Source organism: Crocodylus siamensis, chromosome 7, assembly GCF_052110815.1.
Source record: "Crocodylus siamensis isolate JL-2025a chromosome 7, ASM5211081v1, whole genome shotgun sequence".
Taxonomy (NCBI): domain Eukaryota; kingdom Metazoa; phylum Chordata; order Crocodylia; family Crocodylidae; genus Crocodylus; species Crocodylus siamensis.
This window is the reverse complement of record NC_143401.1, coordinates 95318433-95336616: the sequence shown is the minus strand read 5'-3', so window position 1 is coordinate 95336616 and position 18184 is coordinate 95318433. Positions and strand designations below refer to the sequence as shown.

At 46.7% G+C, this 18184-nt stretch overlaps 1 protein-coding gene across 6 annotated transcripts in view; it reads right to left on the bottom strand.

Annotated features, from left to right (window-relative positions):
• SH3PXD2A (SH3 and PX domains 2A) overlaps positions 1–18184 on the bottom strand; it is a 324297-nt gene that overhangs the window by 260179 nt on the left and 45934 nt on the right. For all 6 annotated transcript variants that reach the window (XM_090058574.1, XM_090058576.1, XM_090058575.1 and 3 more), the window contains one exon: positions 11276–11356. In XM_090058574.1, the coding sequence (XP_089914700.1) occupies positions 11276–11356 (81 nt within the window). The remainder of the gene's footprint in view (positions 1–11275; positions 11357–18184) is intronic.

The window sequence follows — 18184 nt, the reverse complement described above, 5'->3', positions numbered from 1 at the left end:
GAACCACTGATGTTGTGCACGCATCTGGTAAAACGGAGCTCCGACTGCATGGGACATCTATGTAACAAGCTGCCTAGGAACGTACTTGAAAAAGTAATCAAGCCAGTTAACACAGGAAACTAATAGAGGCAATGAAATAATTCATGACAAAGAACTTGGTTGGTTAATTTGACAGCTTCCAGTGTTTGCAAATAGTAGTTTCATAGTTTCTAGGGTCGGAAGGGACCCGAGTAGATCATCTAGTCTGACCCCCTGCCATGGCAGGAGAGAGTACTGGGGTCAAACGACCCCAGCAAGGTGTTCATCTAGCCTCCTCTTAAACACCCCCAGGGTAGAAGCCAGCACCACTTCCCTTGGAAGTTGGTTCCAGACCCTGGCTGCCCTGACCGTGAAGTAGCGCCTCCTGATATCTAGCCTAAATCTCCCCTCTGCCAGCTTGTGACCGTTATTCCTGGTCACTCCTGGCAGTGCTCAGGGGAACAGGGTTAGCCTGTGTATATTTTTCATTGATAGTTCAGTGTGAGTATCTGATAATCCATTTTCAAACTGTCATTGGGTACAGAGCCTAAAATGTATTGTTCCTGTTCCCTACTAAGATGAGTTTAACTCTTTAGGAGCAGGCTGTCTCTGGATATTCACAAACTGTAAAACTTTTCACTAAGAGTCGTAAATATTTGGTCTGCTTAGGCCAAGATATCTGGGTGAACTCTCAGAAGCAAATCCACATGCATGCGCGTGCATGCGCACATACACACACACACACACACACACTCTCTTTCTCTCTAATCCAAATGCAGGCAAAGCAAATTCACTGGCAGGTTCCAATATTTTCAGAAGTTTGCAGCCGCCTCCTTCTAAAAACGCTCCCCAGTGAACATATAAACATTTGCTCATATGGCATCACATCACAGTGTTCAGATCTGAAACTATGATGGAGTAGAAGCCAGACCATGGCATCACATCTGAACTTTCTCAGGAGTTCACAACTGTTCAGCTCTAGAGGCTTTTTCATTCGGGCTCATGTTTGATCCAAAATACAGTTGATGTAACTAAAAAAAAAAAATCCCAGTCCATGCTCTGTTTAAGCAATGGAAGTTAACTGCTACAAACCTCTGCCATTTGATTGTAGTTCACAATAGCAGATGTTTCTACAGTTTATAAAATAGCATGGAAAGCAGGACTGCGCTTGTTTGAAGTGGCCTGATCTCCATTAGCAGATTACAAATAGTCCCAGGTGTCAGGCTGTTAGTACTAAGCTGTGTTTAAACCTGGCATCCCAATGTCCTGTGGTAAAGGAGGCCAATGGCTATTTGTTATTATTACTTCATTACTGAGATTTCCCCCAGTTGTATCTGGAAAACCTTCTCCTGGAGACCTCAGTGGCCTTATCTGCAAGCGGGGGATGTGAGCATCTGACCAGGAAATTCCCCACTGTCTGTGTATAGTGCATGGATTTCATACCCCTCAGGGGTTTCTTTTTATGAGTTCTCACTCTCCAGCATGAAATCTGAACTGCTTTGTAATTCCACACCCTAATACACCTTCCCCTCCAATCCTCCAAGGCCATGCTCCAGTAAGCAGATCTGGCAGCCACTGACTTTCTAGCAGAATCAAACATCTTGGAGAGAGGTTTCTTCCTCTCCCCTGAAGGATGAGATTTCCAGACTGCTGCCCTGGCAGGGTCCAGCCCGTGCAAAACTCACATGGAGGAAAACCCGAACCTGAATGGTAGAAACAGCAGTGGCTTTCAAACGCTACCCACCTGGGACTTAGACCTACAGGATCATAGCTTGGGAAGGGACCTCAGGAGTCACCTAATCCAGTCCCCTGGACAGATGGCAGGATGCACTATTCCTAAACTAAACAGATGTTCATCCAGCCTCTACGTGAAAATGTCCAGTCTGGTTGTCCATAACGGTGAGTCAATGACAGACACGTATCAGAAAGTCTGATTTTATTCAGCAGAGATCAGTGCTGCACATACCCAATACACACCTTCCTTCATTACACCACCACTGAGGGAGCATCACACATGCCAACAAAGGTGCAAATATGATCTTTCCATGTGCACAGAGGAGGAACTGAATGCTCTCTGGGTGGGCTGAGCCAGGAAACAGGGAGAAAAGCCAATTTCCTCCTAATTTCCAGCTAGACAGACTATAGACCTAAGGGAAGCATATTGTTTCTGAAAGCTTATCTAACATCTTTCCCAACAACAGTTAGTCTAATAAAAGATATCACCAGATAACCCTAGCTTCTTGCAGATTTCCTAAACTACCAGAGCTACAACACAGCGACCCTGGTACATGCCTACCTGCCGGCAAGGAAAGGAAACAGTGTTTAGCTTATGGACAGCTGTGAAGTTCATGGAGCTGGAGCCGCTGCTGGCTGATCCTCATGCTACGTGTGTAACAATAATAGCCAAGAACAGGGGTCTGCAACCTGTCGGGTCAAACTAGCACCGCTTGTTCCTCCTGGGGCTAGAGACGGTGATTGCTGGAGGTAGCCACTAACTGGGGCCTTCTTATGCCAGAAGTGGAGAGAGACCCTCAGTTATCTGCATCAGGGCAACCCATTTCATAACCCCATGTTATTTGGGATTTTCATGGGACCTGGCCTGTACTGCAGTACGGCAGGCACTCTGCCACTTTCCCATCCTGGCCCACCTCTTTGTTTGACATGCAAAGTCTCTTCAGGAACAAAAACTGGAAGCTGAGCAGCTCGCTTTCCCAGCAAACACTGAAATACTGTTGAAAATAGGAATTATAAACAAGTTCATTGATTCACTGAAGATAAAGATACTGCCATAGGTTGACTTGTATTCTAAGACATTGGTGGAGCAGTGGAAGGAAAAACAGTATTTAAATAACAATTACATCAGCTAAGACAAACTGCTTCCTGGCTCAAGAATTAAATGGGCCATTTCTTTTTTTTTTTTCCCAGGGACTCTCAAATCTCCATTTTAGTTCCCACCCCTCAAAGGCCTGGCACTGGCCTGAGCTGACCCATTCTTCTAAGAAGAAAGAAGAGTTTCATGTCCATGACAGATGCAGTCACTGATGATGGGTTGAAGGGTTGACCAGCTGGGCTCAGTTGAGGACAATGGAGGTGTCCCAAACTACGGCTGCAATGAAAGATGCGCTCCACTGCTGCTAAACATTGCCAGAGGCACATTCAAGGACCTGAAGAAACTTGGTGCTTGGTCTTCTAGGACTCCTGCAAAATGGGGCATCTCTGACTTCCATCCATGCTAACCTTAGCTTTCAGGCTTACAGAAGGCAACAGCCAGCTGGTGTTTACTAAGAAAAACGCATGTGCCCTTGGATCTTGTGCTAACCTCTCAGGAAAGACAAGTTGAGAGGGCCAGGATCTGATTTCCTCTGAATTTTCCCAGGCTTCAATGAATTCCCAGACTCTTTCAAAGGAAGCAGCTTTCAAATGCAATTTTCACTTGCTAGAAAGAATCCCATCCCTTCAGCCACCTTCAGTAACAGAAACTTTTGCTATCCCAAAGGTTATCACACCTTCCTGGGTAGCGTACGGAACAGGGACATGCCTGGTTTGGAACGTCACAACGGCTCTCCAAGAAGACGAAGCCAGACTCTGAACTCGGCATCTCCACTGGGAGTATGTTCTGGTGCAGCCTTTGCAGCTCAGGCCCATCTCCATGCAAAACCGCCCCCTACCTAGGGCAGGCGGGGGCACAGAGCATGGCTTTGAATGGGATGCCCAGGCTGTCTGCTGAATGAAGTCCAACAGAAATGGGACATCAGCAAACCTTACCACTGTCTTAACACACTAGCTCCTTTGCTCTTTCCCTTCTCTTCCTTCACCTTCATTCCTGCTGCTTTCCTCTCTCATACTCCAACCCTAGCATTTCTCAAGGCATCCTCTTCCCTCGAGTCCACTTGCCTTGCTCAATTTGTCCTTTTTCCTGCAGCTCCTCCCCCCACTTCCATGTGAACGAGCACATACATCCATCTGCCAAACCCACACACGCACACACACACACACACTCTGAGTGGTGTGAACATTTCTCATCCTTGTTCATGAGCTGTAAGCTCTTCTTATGCATTGCTTCCAACATCTGATTACAAAAGAGGCAAGCTGTGTCATATAATAACCTATGTTGCTGCCCTCTTACTCTACGTCTGCTTCCACTGACATCTACGTTGGACTCAGGGTGTATTTCAGAACAACCACCTTGGAGTCACCAGCATTGGTCCAGATGACTGCTCAAAACCAGACCAGGGTGGGAAGAAACCTGATGGAGTTAAATGTTCTGGATTAGTTCCAAAGTCCTAACCAGTTAGAGAGGCTGTTTATGAATTTGGAAGGACACCTCCACCTACTCCTGTCCTTTGCAATGCAAACAAATGTGATTTTTCCTTCATGGGAGGTAGTAAGGCATAACATGCTTTTTGGTTTTTTTCCCAGGTCCTTATCTGTTTCTCTGCACCATCAATAAATTCTGCACAGGTCTGCCTGTCAGTTCATCACTGCCACAGAAACACTGAAAGGAAACACTGCAACAAAAAAGTATGTTTTTTTCCTAGGTCCTACCAAAAAGGTACATACAGGGTGTGTCTACAAGAGACACTAAATGCACACCAGACTAATTTTACTGAGCATTAGCGCATCATGACAAAAGCTGTGCTAATGCACAAATGCGCAGCAGCGTCACTAAAAAGGTGTGCGCTGGCCTACTGAGCAGTAGCACCAGTTACTGCGCAATGAGTTAGTACCTGTTATTATAGGTACTAAACTTAATGCACAGTAAATTATGGTGCACAAATGCACATGTAGAAATGCCCACAGAGACTCCAGGTTCATCTACACAGGAAGTAAAACTGGCTTAACTGTGTAAGTACAAGTAAAGCCACTTTACCCTGAATGAGACACCGACTATGTTGTGCTGGCTTTTACTGCTCAGATCTGAAGAATATCTTGCATTCGAAAGCTTATCTAATTCCATCCCAATTAGGCAATTGGGCCAACAAAAGATCTCACCTTAGGACATCCTTGTCTCCTGCAGAATTTCTGGACCATCATAGCTACAGCATCACTCTAACACTACCATACATTGGCAAGGACATTTAATGCACTTTAAATTCACATTATTAATTAAACTCATCTTTCCTGAGCATTCCCAGACACACAAGGCCTCCATGCATGAATCTATGTGTACACCGCTGCCCTCTCTGGGTCAGAACCAGGATTGTTTCACCGTGTCTCATACAACCTATACCGCTAACAGCCAACACATTCTCCTTCAGCACATTTTGGAAGGAACCTATATTTTAAAGCAGTGAAGCCTGGTTTCTAATCCCATTTCCTCCATCAAATCTGGAGGGACAATGCCATGTGGCTTAGTTATAATAAGCATTAAGTGTTAGATGGCTGTGGATATGTTATAATGTTTAAATGTCGCTCCCGGTAACAGAAAGATAGATATTTATGCAGGAAAGCACACTGCCGAACAGGGATCAATGCATTCTGTGGATGAATCACAGTTTGGGGAAGAGGGAACAGAGATGTAGATTGTACTTATAGTTTGTATGGCAGCATTTCTGTTCGGTGTGCTCCTTCGTGCTCCGTTACTCTGTTATTGCTCTATAAACAATCAGAATGATCCTACAATAACAAATGAAGTTCTCGATGTTTCATATCCAGCCTGACAACCGTGAAAGCACTTCGCTCTCCCTAATAAAAGTCTCTATTATTTTTAAATGTTCTAAAGTGGCTGCTAGTGGGTGGCTCTCTCTCTGCCCTTTAAGAAAACCCACTTCCCTCCGCAGACTCAATCTGGCAGGTCATTTTCTGTGAACTGATATGCAGAGCAAGAGCATGAAGAAGGGTTTGTTTATTTGCCTTTTCAAAACGCTGACATTTCAGGCCTCTCTCTGTGGCCAAAATGTCACCATGGGGTAATTGTGCCGGGTGAGCTTGTTCTGCCCACACTGCATTCCTTCTGCAGTTTCGCTTGGCACCCCAATCATCCCGAATTGTGGCTGCAGGCTGTTACAACCAGCTGCTTGGTTTCATCTCAGAGGGGACTGCACTCCCTGCTTGTGAGAAGGGAGTCTGGGGCATTCTTCAGCCCCAAGAGACATGGGAAGGTCCTACCAAAAGTAATGGAAAGCCCAAATGTCTGAGTGCAGAACTGGACCCCTCTGTCCAGATTTTGCCTCTGGCTGGACAGTGATGTAACCCCACGCACCAGTTCCTCCAGTTGCAAAAAACTGGGTAGCTAATAATTCTGCCCCTACCCTAATGTAGGTGCTGGAAGGGCAGCTAATACCAGGCTCCGGTTCCTCACTGCTGCCTTGTACAATCATTTCTACCCATGCATAGCATCAAATGCAGCCAAATCAGCAAGTTCCACTTGCTGACTGCCTTCATAGCATTTGCACATGTTTGTAGCAGGCACAAGGCCATAAACGATTAGGCCCACTATCTGTCAAGCTCTTACCACACCAAAAGTGCCATGTCAGGTACCATTACCACTCCTACAAGAGAGGCGCCTTCTTTTTAACTTCACTTGGCCGACTCGAGCAGCGGTGAACGGTAAATGCACAGCTGTATTGTGTTACAGTGACTAGCAAATCAATTTGCAATGGTGGGAGACCTTGCATGGATTTTAATTACCCGTGTTCCAGGTGATAAACCAGCCTGCTGCGAGGCTTAAGGCTTGGTAGGAGCAGATGTTTGCTTCTTTCTGGAGAAGCCTATCACATATCAGGCACTGAGGCTATTAGGCAGGAACTTCACCCAGGAGAGAAGTAAATCTGATGAAAGACTCTTGCTATATGTCTGCAGCCAGCCACCGCACCATGGGCCAGTCTATGCTGCAGCAGGCCTCTTTTGAGGGGAGCGCAAGGAGATTTTCTAGAGCAAAAGGAGGCAATGCTAGAGAAAGCAGCATGGATCAGTTCACGTCTTACCTGCTCCCCCACAGATGCTGCTCACAGGCAGCTTCCCGTATTGTGAACTCAGAGTCTACCACTAGACAAGGGAAAGCCCTTGCAAACCGATACCAAGGGCTGAAGCAATAGTCCTGGTGCCGCCTAAGGAGAGATGCGCTCATCCCTAACCTTTTGCTCCTTCTCTGCTACTTGACCTCTTCGGGCCGCATTCATTTCCTCCGGCCCAGGCACAAAAGGCCAAATGTAGCTTGGGATAAGTGGAAGGAACTCCCAGGGAAGTGACACGACCGAGATTAGCAGTGATGGAAATCACAGTGCCAAGCTATGTTCGGTGAGTAGGCTGATTGTCAAACAGATGACTGTTGTGTTAAGAATACTGTACTCTGCACTGATCTGTTGTTTGGTGGGCGAGCAAAACACACAGGGAGCTAATAGGGGCACATCAGCAGCAGAACCATGCCAGAGAAAAACAGAAATGCATCCTGCTCAATGCTCCGCATGCCGACCCAAATAAATCACCCATTCATTATGTATGTGGCAAAGAAGAGAGGAGATTACCACTGAAATCAGCAGATGTTGCACAGAGCCGTCACAAAAGAATCCCCACTCTCAATCAGTGCCCAATACGTCACAAACGTTTGGCTGAAATCACTCAGCAGAGGCCGGGCCATCCAAGCAAGTGTTGGTTTTTTGCAGGCATCGCTCTGGGCTTCCTGCAAAAGGCCAAGCCAGTTGACCCAGCTCTAAATAGGCATCTAATTATTTGGGCAGACTTCTGGCCTTTTGACTCCTTTGCCACCTGGTTTGATCCACGTTCATCAGTGGGTGTGATTGTCATCAATTTAATCAGGTTATCCTCGCATTGTTGAGTTGAATCCTGATGTTATACATTTCTAGCCCTCCACAGAGAGATCAAGGGAGGAAGAGTTACTTCACCAAGCATCACAAGGCAGATATCTGCCTATCCAGCAACCTACAGTTTACAGCATGTATAAAGATCCTGCTCTATTAATACCTTAAAAACACATTAGCCCAGCTGCCAATCACATATACCTGTGCACATCAGGGGGAAAGCTGGTGATATTTACTCTCACAGCGATGAAGCAGATGCCAGCTCCCAATACCAGCAGGGTTAAAAAGAGGAAGATTTACTAGAAATCATTTTAGGAGACACGGCATCTGGCAGACTGGGGGTGGGGGGCATCTCAACCTGATGAGCCATTTCCCACTGAGACTGCAATTAGGAAAGAATGAGCTTTTTAAAGAGGGATGGAGTCATAGCTCCAAAATTAATTATTTGTATTCCTTTCTCCTCCTCCCCGTGGCTGCTAGGCGGGCTCCCCCCTGAGTGAGATCAGGTATCACTGTCAACATTGAGCGCTGCAGCTCTAATTAAGTCATTACAAGCATTCGTTGTTATTCTACTTCCATTCAGGAGCAAAAACAAACACAGCAAAGGCCAGGACTGCCGATATATCGCAGACACAATAGGACAAGAGAGGCTGGCAGAGGGCTGAAACCTCCAGCTGCTTTGGACACACACAGGGCCTGTGAATTAGCTCCCTCAGCTCTCACTCTCTGGTTTAAGGGTTGTAAAGGGCACCAGAGAAGAGCCAAGAATGACCAAATTATGCAAGGACACAATGCCTTACCGGTACTTCCCAGCATGGAGGCCAGTCCAATCCCAGGATGTGGCATGTGGATACGGACCTCTCCTTCTTCCTCCCCCCCCCCCGAGAAATAAGGAGCTATTGCCCCACATCAGGAAGTGGGTACTACTCCACCAGGGCTGTCACTCAAATCAGAGTATGGCTAAAAACTAGAGGACAAACATTAGACCCTGGGCAATTAGGACAGGCCCCAGCAGCAGCCCTGGAGCCAGGGGCTTGCCCCAGATGGATATCTCCCGTTCAGCACCTGCTGGCTAACATGCAGAGTTGGGGACATGGGTCTTGCCCTCCTTAGTCACCCCCTCTGGAGTAGTGGGAGGGTCTTCCCGATGCCCTGCCACTGGGTTTGTGTCTGCCTCGTCACAGCTTCGGCTAAAGCTCGAAAAGAGCTGATTTTATATTTGAAATCCCTGATGGGGAGCAGTTCGTGGAATGATAACGAAGGCAGAAAGGCCCTTCCCTTGCCTCAGCCCCGGAGATGCTCAGAGGCAGCAAGCCACCGTGCTGCACGCCTTTTATCACCAATGCAGTGATCCTCAACCGGGGGCCCATGAGATTCTTTCAAGGGTGCCGTGCAATGTTACCATCATTAGGTGCACAAACATGATTCACAAGGTAAACTCAGGGATTTCAAATAGGAATTCACGGTGTCCAAGCTGTTGTAGACCCTTGCTCTATTATTTTTCTGTAGTCAAAAAAAAAAAGTGAAAACTAAGAGCTGGCCTTTTTCATGGGACACCTCAAATCTAAGAAGTTTGAGAATCACTGCACTAATGTCTGATTCACGTGACCAAAACATACCCTCTCTTGGCATTTGAGTAGCACCTTTCTGCTAGGTTTCAAAGCACCTGGCAAATGCATTGCCTCCCTTCTACACGAGATGCCCAGCAGTCAAGTGAGTTGCCTGGGGATACTCAGTGACCCACCAGCAGAGCTGGATGAGGCCACTTCCAAGCTGACTTGGAGCTCTCTCCTTCTCTCCTTGAGGAGCGCTGCGATTTCCTTTCTTATCCCAGTCGCCTGGTATAGCCAGTGGCTCCCAAAATCCCTGGGAGGGAAAAGGGTTAAGGCAGGGAATTTCATTACTTTCTTGTAGTATTTTTGACTGGGGAGAGACGCGATGGGCAGGCGGGAGTTTTCCACTGGCGCTGGGCCCCCTCATGCTTATCAATGGGACCTTTCAGGACTCCCTTTCCCTGATTGAGACATCATTTCCTGTCCAACACACTAACCCCATTGATAACTTCAGCCTGATGGGAACTTTTCAGACCTACCAGGAAAGGCCAGGAGACCCAGAAGAACAGAGACATGAAAAGAGAATGAGAGTTAAAAAAAAGAAAAGCGAAAGAGAGAGAAAGAAACCACTTTGGCCATAACCAATCACAAAACCCCACTGATTAGAAACCTGTCCATCAATGGACAGGCACTGTGCAAGTCCCAGAGACACAGCTACACGTGGGGCTCAGTGACTGAGCCATTGGTACTGGCCATGCTACAAGCTTTATTGCTGCCCATGGAGAGTGTGGGTGGGGAGGAGAAAGGAAGCATAAAAGGAGACTCAGAAAAGATGATAAATATTCCTTTTTCTGCCTCCTTTCCATGTCTTCTCATCTGTACAGCAAGTTAGGGATCCGGGTGGCTCCATATTAAGGTCAAGCTCTCAGCTGAAGACAGCAAGGCATGATTACCTGCATTTTTCAAAGCTGATGAGCAATTCTGGATGGCAATCTATATGTCCCTCCAAGAAGGCTGAATGTGGAAATCTAGCCTCTTTGCAACAACTCAAAGTAGGCATGCAAAAAATGAAGCTCCCAAGTAAAGAACCTGTTTCTCACATACTTACCATGACAAATAGGTTTGACCACATATGTCTTAGATGCCATGGCCTGGCTCAAGCTCCAGCTCTTTCATAACTTATTATGCTCCTTCTAAGCTGCTACAAGAGTAGTGAGAGCTCTTCTGTTAGCACCTTAATAAGCTGTATGCTGATGGCTGGACATGGGCAAATGTAGAGGCCACCTTAGAAACATGCCTTTTCCCACTTGCCTGGATGCAACTAGAGAAGTAACAATGAAATAGCATTTATCAGCACCCCAACACTCACACACATCCCACAGTGAGGAGGCATGTGCTGGTGCTGAAAGCAGGGTGGAGGTCAGGACTCAGAGGGTGATAAGGGAGCAGGCTGCCCCAATCTGTCAAATAGAAGGATGGTTTAATGGTAGGAACAGGGGCCTAGTCCCGGCACAGTGAGCAGGATGCTCACTTCACTTTTTCAAATGCATCCAAGAGTCACTGGATATCCAAATTTCAGACACCTCAGGCCTGGTTTACAAGGGGGCTGGGGCACCCCCAGATACTACCGAAGACTTCCGGAGCTGCAGATGCTTAGCATTCCTGGAACACAGGCCCGACATGCTTACAGCAAGGCACCCAAGCTACTCCTGAAAATTTCAACTCTAAATTCTCTGAGGCTCAGTTTGCCCATCAGCAAAGTAGGAAGAATACTGGTCCTACCAACCTGATATCCCATGAGGAGTAATCAAAGTCTGCAAAGCACTTTGAGATTATGAGGTGTAAGCCTGAAGCCTGATTTCATTCTCTCACTACTGTGTGGTAGAAACACACATAGTGCAAATGCAGGAGAAACATTTTGCGGAAAGAAAAATGAACCATTACCTGCAGGTCAAAGAATTTGCTGTATCTTCGGTAGATGATCTGGGAAGTCGAGTCAGACCACATGACATTTATGATGTACACCTGGTTGGACAGAGAAAATAAAAAGTCAGTTTGGTATCTAAGGCACCCAGAAACAGTGGCCACAATGCAGAAGGCAGAGCCCTGGAGACAAAGAGCTGTGTGTCTTTGCAAGGCACAATTGGCAGGCTACTCACCCCGGGCTGACTGGAAGAAGCAGTGTGCTGCACCATCAGTTAGCCCATATTCAAGCTGCTGCTCTGCCATGCACTCACCCAAAGCTTTCAGAGGGCTCCCAGGATAATGCCGAGTGCTACTTCCCATACAGCAGTCTCCTACCGATTCACATGAGCAATGACATGCTTTGCCTGGGATTAAAGTTTGGTGACGGGATTGGCAAGCCCCTTCTACTCTGCTGCCCTAAATCTACAGGAGAACAGGACTCATTGCTGAACCTGGGAGCAGAAGAGCTGCTCCACTCCATCCCGAGCTCCCACGAGAGGGAGGCAGCAAGACTTTACCTGGCCCGGGTCATACCTTTCAGAACCTAAGAAATGCCATTTACTGGCTCTGACCATCGGTCCATCTGGCCCAGTACCCTGGTCCCACACAGTGGCAGAGTGGATGTTGAAGGGGAGAAAGGAGGTGACCAGGGCACGTTCAGAATTTTCCACCCTTCTTCCTCTCCCATTGCAGCTTCCAGCATTCAGAGATTTAGGAAGAAGTTCTGATTTAGAAGCTGCCACCTCATGTTTAACATTTTGGTCCAACTGGTCCAATCTCTTTTTGAACTGGGTTCAGCTACCACCCTCCACAATGTCTTGTGGCAATGAGTTCCATGAGGTGATTACTTGGTGCGTGAAGAACTTCCTTGTTTTAGGTTTAAACCTACTACCTAATAGTTTAATTTTCCATGCCCTACTTGTAGTACTGCAAGAGATCATAAATAATAAATCCCCATTTCCTCCACACCATTGAATAATTTGTGAACCTCTATCATGCCCCACTTCAGGCACTGAAGCTGACATGTCCTAGCCTATTTAGTCTCTCTTCATATGGAAGCCCCTCCATCCCTGCTGCCCTTCTTTGTACCTTTTCTAGGTCTTTAATATCCTTCTTAAGGAACAGTGACCAAAACTGCATATAGTCTTCAAGGTGCAAACACACCACTGATGCATCAAGAGGCATAATAATACTTTTTTGGCTCATTTACAAATCCCTTCTTAATAATTCTTAACATTTGATTTGCCTTTTGCTGCTAAACACTGAGCTGATGGCTTAAATGAACTGTCCACAATTGCTCCAAGATCTTTTTTCCTGAGTGGTAACAGGTAATATACAGCCCATCACTGTGTATGAACATTTTGGGTTATTCTATATCTACTCTGCTTTCTGCCTATTTTTCCCCTCCTATGTGCATCACGTTACACTCTTCATTATTAGAGAGCAGGGTTTATGCAGAGGATGTAATGGAAAAATGGTTTCAAAGGAAGCCCCAGTCCCAAAGGGAGTGGGAGTGCAGCTGTCATTGCAGAAGGGATGACATATTCCAGGGCTGCTGCATCTCCCCGCCACTTCCAGGGACATGCAGCATTTCCAGTCTGCTCTTCATGACTCCTTCACAGGCAGCCCAAGCCTCCCTGCCTGGAGGGGTTTCCAAGGAAACTCTGCCAGCCTCGCTTCATGGCATTACAACCATACAGCACTTGCAAGTTGGATGCATAAAGGACACAACACAGCCCTACACCGAACTCACAAGCTACAGTTCAACCCTGCAGCATATTATGAAATACAACAGATGGTGGATTACCACTGTCTTATGCCTAAGGGCACAGCTTGCACCTGTGCAATGTGGATGTGCAACAGCCAGGCTGGAGAGGGCAGCGCCTTCCTCTCTATTGGAGCTGGCAAAAGTCATAAGATAAATTGTAAGGCTGGGATGAATCCAGGCCAGGGGCCTCCTCCTCAAGCCCTGGTCCCACCATGACTACTTCAGAGGCAATGGTTTTATACGGTGAAATGCTTCAATGAGGAGATGCTCCCACGGCCATTCCCTTGGCTCCCTGGCACCTTCACAAATATGGGAGGGGAAACGGGCCCAATTCTATTTACAGGCACATCCACTCCATGGGCGAAATCTGATGCAAAGCTAAAAATATCACAATCTGCTATCCTTCAGTTTATGGCCACTGTTTCTAGTAAACCAGAGGGGCACCATGGTGAACAGAGTACCCCCTATTCCCTGGTGATCATACGCCCCTGATGAATTTGTAGACAGCCACAAGATCACCACTCAGCCTTCCCTTGTGGAGGCTGAAGAGATTCAGGTCCCTCAGTCTGTCCTCATAGGATCTTACCTGCAGGCCCTCAACCATACAAGTAGCCCTCCAGCTGCTCTCCATGCTGCAGGGCTGCACCCTGCCCACCTGCATGCTGCACTGCGGCTGTGCACAAGGGGGCTGATAAATGCCCCGTGCATATCAGCCACGTCAGCCAAAAAAAAGCTGATTGCTGATACTGTCAATTGTCTTTATATCTTGGGACAGGTGTATCAGTGCACCTCTATTAAATACCCACTGTGTTTTAGAGAACCTGTTCATTCACCTGCCATGTGAACTTGAATGGTCTGAGGTTATTAAATCATCACAGTCATTCAATCCTACACTTTTAAATTTGACCTCTTAATACCAAACGTGTTAATAAATTGTATCTAGACACACTGATGCCTGTTTATTAGATCTTCTGTTAGGAACATTTCAGTTTTTTTATTTTAGAAATGTGGGCACTTTTCAACCTATTGTATTTATGCAAATGCTTGCTCAGTGAAGTAAGGTCCCCTCTCCAAGCTGCTGCAAATTCAGCTTGACAGGCGGATCTTGCTGTTCCTGAGTCATTAAAAAAAGATGCAGTATGTCCTTGGGGGTTTTATCTGTTGCTAATACCCACTAATCAGTGTGATTTTATCAGCTACTTAATACCAACCTCAAGATTTCCCAACTGCCTAGTAAAAACAGCAAAATAAGTATACTCTTTGCTGCCTACACAAAGCAGGGAGGAGAAAAGAGTACTTTCTACAGTATTTGAAGACACACTGAAATGTCACCAGGTTCAGCTTTATCATCAGATGCTGTGTTTTCAGTGGAAAATGTCCAGCTCTAGCTGGCACAAATCCAGACAGTAACCTGAAGTCTTTGTTCACAAGCTGCTGCTTTTTCCACCAGCCAAGATGATACTTCAGTCTATAATGAGGTGAGGGTGGTTTATAAAGGGCTGGGATAGCAGGAAGAGAGGCTGATGAGAGCCCTTGAAAAGTCAAAGGTCATGCAGCCATTAAGAACAGCTGGCATCTGCATGCAGTAGATTAGCATTTACCTTACTTGCTTTGTTGCCATAAAAATGAAAATCCCTGGTACCAAAGGTGTGGGAATTCAGTTATGAAGATAAAGTCTCATTTCCATCCCATCTCACAGCTCATTTAAAATCGACATGCAATAAAACCTTTGCCCAGCCTCATTCCTGTAGTGATTTTTAGACCTGTATTAAAAGCAGGATCTCAGACACCCACAGCTGTGTAGGTTAGTCCACTCAGCACAGCACAAGATCTACCCATCCAGACACTAACCTCAAAGCCCTATGAGAAATTCAGAGACCGGAGTGAACCTGGGACTCTGAATTCAGACCATCCTGAGCACTGAGAGTGGAAGAGGGCAGGCCTTTCTCTCTCTGCCTCCCAGGCTACATAAAGGAAATATTGGATCCTAAGAATACTACAGCGTAGGTCACCATGCCATGCCCCAGGAACAGTTACACTCTGGCTAGAATTTCACACTCCCTTTCACAGTTAGTGAGGAAAGAAACCTAATTTTTTGTAAACTTAGATAATGAACTGATCACATGACTCCAGCAGCTGGAGCTCTGGGCACGTGCGTATGCCTTAATCTGGCTCTGAACATAACCAGACTTCTAGGAAGATCTGATTCTGATCCAATTCCAGACCCAAGCTCCATGGCTCTGGCCTTGTCCAGCTTTCTGACATCTCAAAAGGCCCCAAAAAGTCCTAAATGGTTGTGTGAAGTTCCCCAGGGTTGTGAAATCAGCCTGCTGAAATTAGAAACAGTCTCAGGACTGGTGGTAGCTGCCACAAAATGAGGTCACTTTTCAGCAGGAGAGTCACCCAGGAGCCGCAAAAGCTTGGCAACCCCACTGCTGATGAAAGACAAATTTTCAAATGCAGCCCCCGGCACCTCAGGTGAGGAGCTGTTCTCACCAGCAGGCTCCAAAGAGTGGTGAACTGAGGAACAGATCCAGCATAGAAGAAAGAAGAAACCAAAGCAAGTTAAATGACGAGAAGTGGAGAGAATCTCTCCTGGGTTCGCCACGCTATTGTTATGTTGTTTTAAACAAATCTTGGATGCGGAGGCTGAAGCAGACTGCACAGGTGCTGAGGGTCTGGCTTTTTGATGAAACAGATGTTGTTTCGCAGACATCCCTCTCTACAGCTTGAGTTTCCATTACCAACAGGGGAAATGTAACTGAGAAGCAGCCGGGGCAACCCCCGGATCTAATGGATAAAAGTTGCATGCATCTAACACTTGAAACTGGAGCAGAGACGCAATGAGACTGGAAGGAAGGAATCTGATGGCAGAAGAAGGCTGCCTTATTTATGGCATGCAGGCAGAGGCAAGCTGCGCTGGTAGGGGCATCTGTACAGCAGGCCAGATTTTCAGATGGGTACAGCTCCATGGCCATCAGCATGCTTTTCACTGTTTCCAAAGTGGATCCTTTGCAGTACAAACAGCAGACCCAGTGCCAAAGAGCTTTACATTGTAAAAGAGATGGTACCTTCCCTGGACCCTGTCCACTACCTTCCTTAGTGGAGCTTGTGCTCTTAAAAGTGATGCTCTAGCCTTAAAATCACGACTGCAGTGTACGTCTGTCACTCCAGATCCAATCTGCACTGTTTACAATACCATCTTTTCTCTAGCAGCTAGTCCTGGACATGCTGCTGAGGATCCCAGAGTCAAGCTGCATTCTTATTGATTCACAAATCACCAGGAATATTGATGTTTTAAGCACAGGCATAAAAAGTTGTCCTGATGAAGGGCACACTGGAACACACTCCAACTCCATTTCCCAGGTGCTAGTGAGAGTCACAAAAGCAGCAAACGGAAAGCCTGTACAGTAAATCAACTGGCCAACATGCCTCGGAGAACACAGGAGATCGGCTGAGTAAGGAGGGTACTAGAGAAGATGCTCCAGGCCATTACAACTGTTGAATGCCAGATGTCTGGAGACAGTGGACTAGCACCACTGTCCTCCAGTGGGGAGCAGTCACCTGTACTGAAAGGTTTAAGGAACAGCACAGCCTGAATCTGTGCAGGGGGACAGCCTGGATGATCCTTGAGGTCCCTCACAAACCTTGGATTCCCAACCCAGACGGAGGGACATCAGAGCATCGACTGTCCGCGAGTGCAAACCACCAGGGTGACAGACCAAGTAACACGCCAAAACAGAACAGGCTATGAGAGAGAGAGGCCTCCCTACAAGTGAAATCCCCCTCTCCCTTTGTGTAGAGAACCCACCCATGTGCCATCTGAGCCCTGTTTTGCAAGTGAGCTCAGAAATCCTCCATGCTAGATGGAGGCACTGCACCTCAAATTGACTGCTCAAGAGATATTGAGTAACAGCTTCACTAGGATGTCCGCAGAAACAGTTTAAGAAGCTCCATATGTGTCCAGACCTGAAACACCAACAACACATCGTGCTAAAAGGGTTTAATACCCTTTCTTTTTAAGCAATTGCCTTGTTCACCGTAGCCCATTTCTACTGAGAAGGTGCATTTACACGTGCGATTTACCATGCAGTAGACTAATTTGCTGCGCAGTAAAGCATCACCATCTAGTCGTGCATGGCAATTAGGCTGGCGTAGACTAATTTACTGTGCCATTGGGTAGTCCTGTCAGACACAAGTACTATCTGACAGCAGAGTAAATTACTGTGCTTAAACACACATGTAGATGGTGACATTCGGATTAGTTTACTCCAGCTCAAATTGTGCTGGAGTCTATTCATTAACTGCACATGTGGACGTACCCAGCGGCATCTAAATGGGTCTTAAGTAGTAATTGAAGTGACCAGCCACAATGCTGCTATATTTATTTATTTGTTAATTCACATACCAATCAGAGCCCTAGCAACCAAGCACCATTTCTGATGGGGGCACAAAACAGGATCAGCTGCCCACAGTGCGGCAACGGGAAATACCCACCAAGAAAGTACTCAACAAGAGCCAGACTGGCGTGGCACACATACTGTGCAATTGATACAGACTGTGCACAGAAGGTTGGTAACCCACAGCCTGCTGCTCCCACCTCACACCTCAGCTCCGGGTACCTCCCTCCTGAGCACAGGAAAGCCATATTTACAGTGGCAGGGACTGAGCTGGGTCATGGAACTGGATCGATTCTGCTATCATTCTCACCGTTGCAACTCAGCCAAATTTTGCCGCTTCTGGACTAAGCTTTTTGCTTAGGTTGTTAAATGATTTTGTTTCAAGGGACTCTGCATGCCCCCTTCCTCTAGCATGAGTAGAACAAGCCAGCATGCACGCACGCAGCTAAAGGATTCCTCTGAGAGTCTACATGCAGGCTGCACTGGCTGCATGTGCATGGGCTGGGAAGTCATGGCATAGGTATAAGGCCTGATACAGTACTGATTTGTATTTCCCTCTCCAGGGCGTGTCTACTCTGAGGAAGATGTTTGTGTGGCTGAAATACCTTGGGACCTGCTCTTCCACCATATAGGCACTGACATACTATGAGAGAGCTCATTATTTCAGCCCTGTCTTTAGCCCCTTCAGAGCAATAAAGAAGCCAGCTGACAAACATAAAT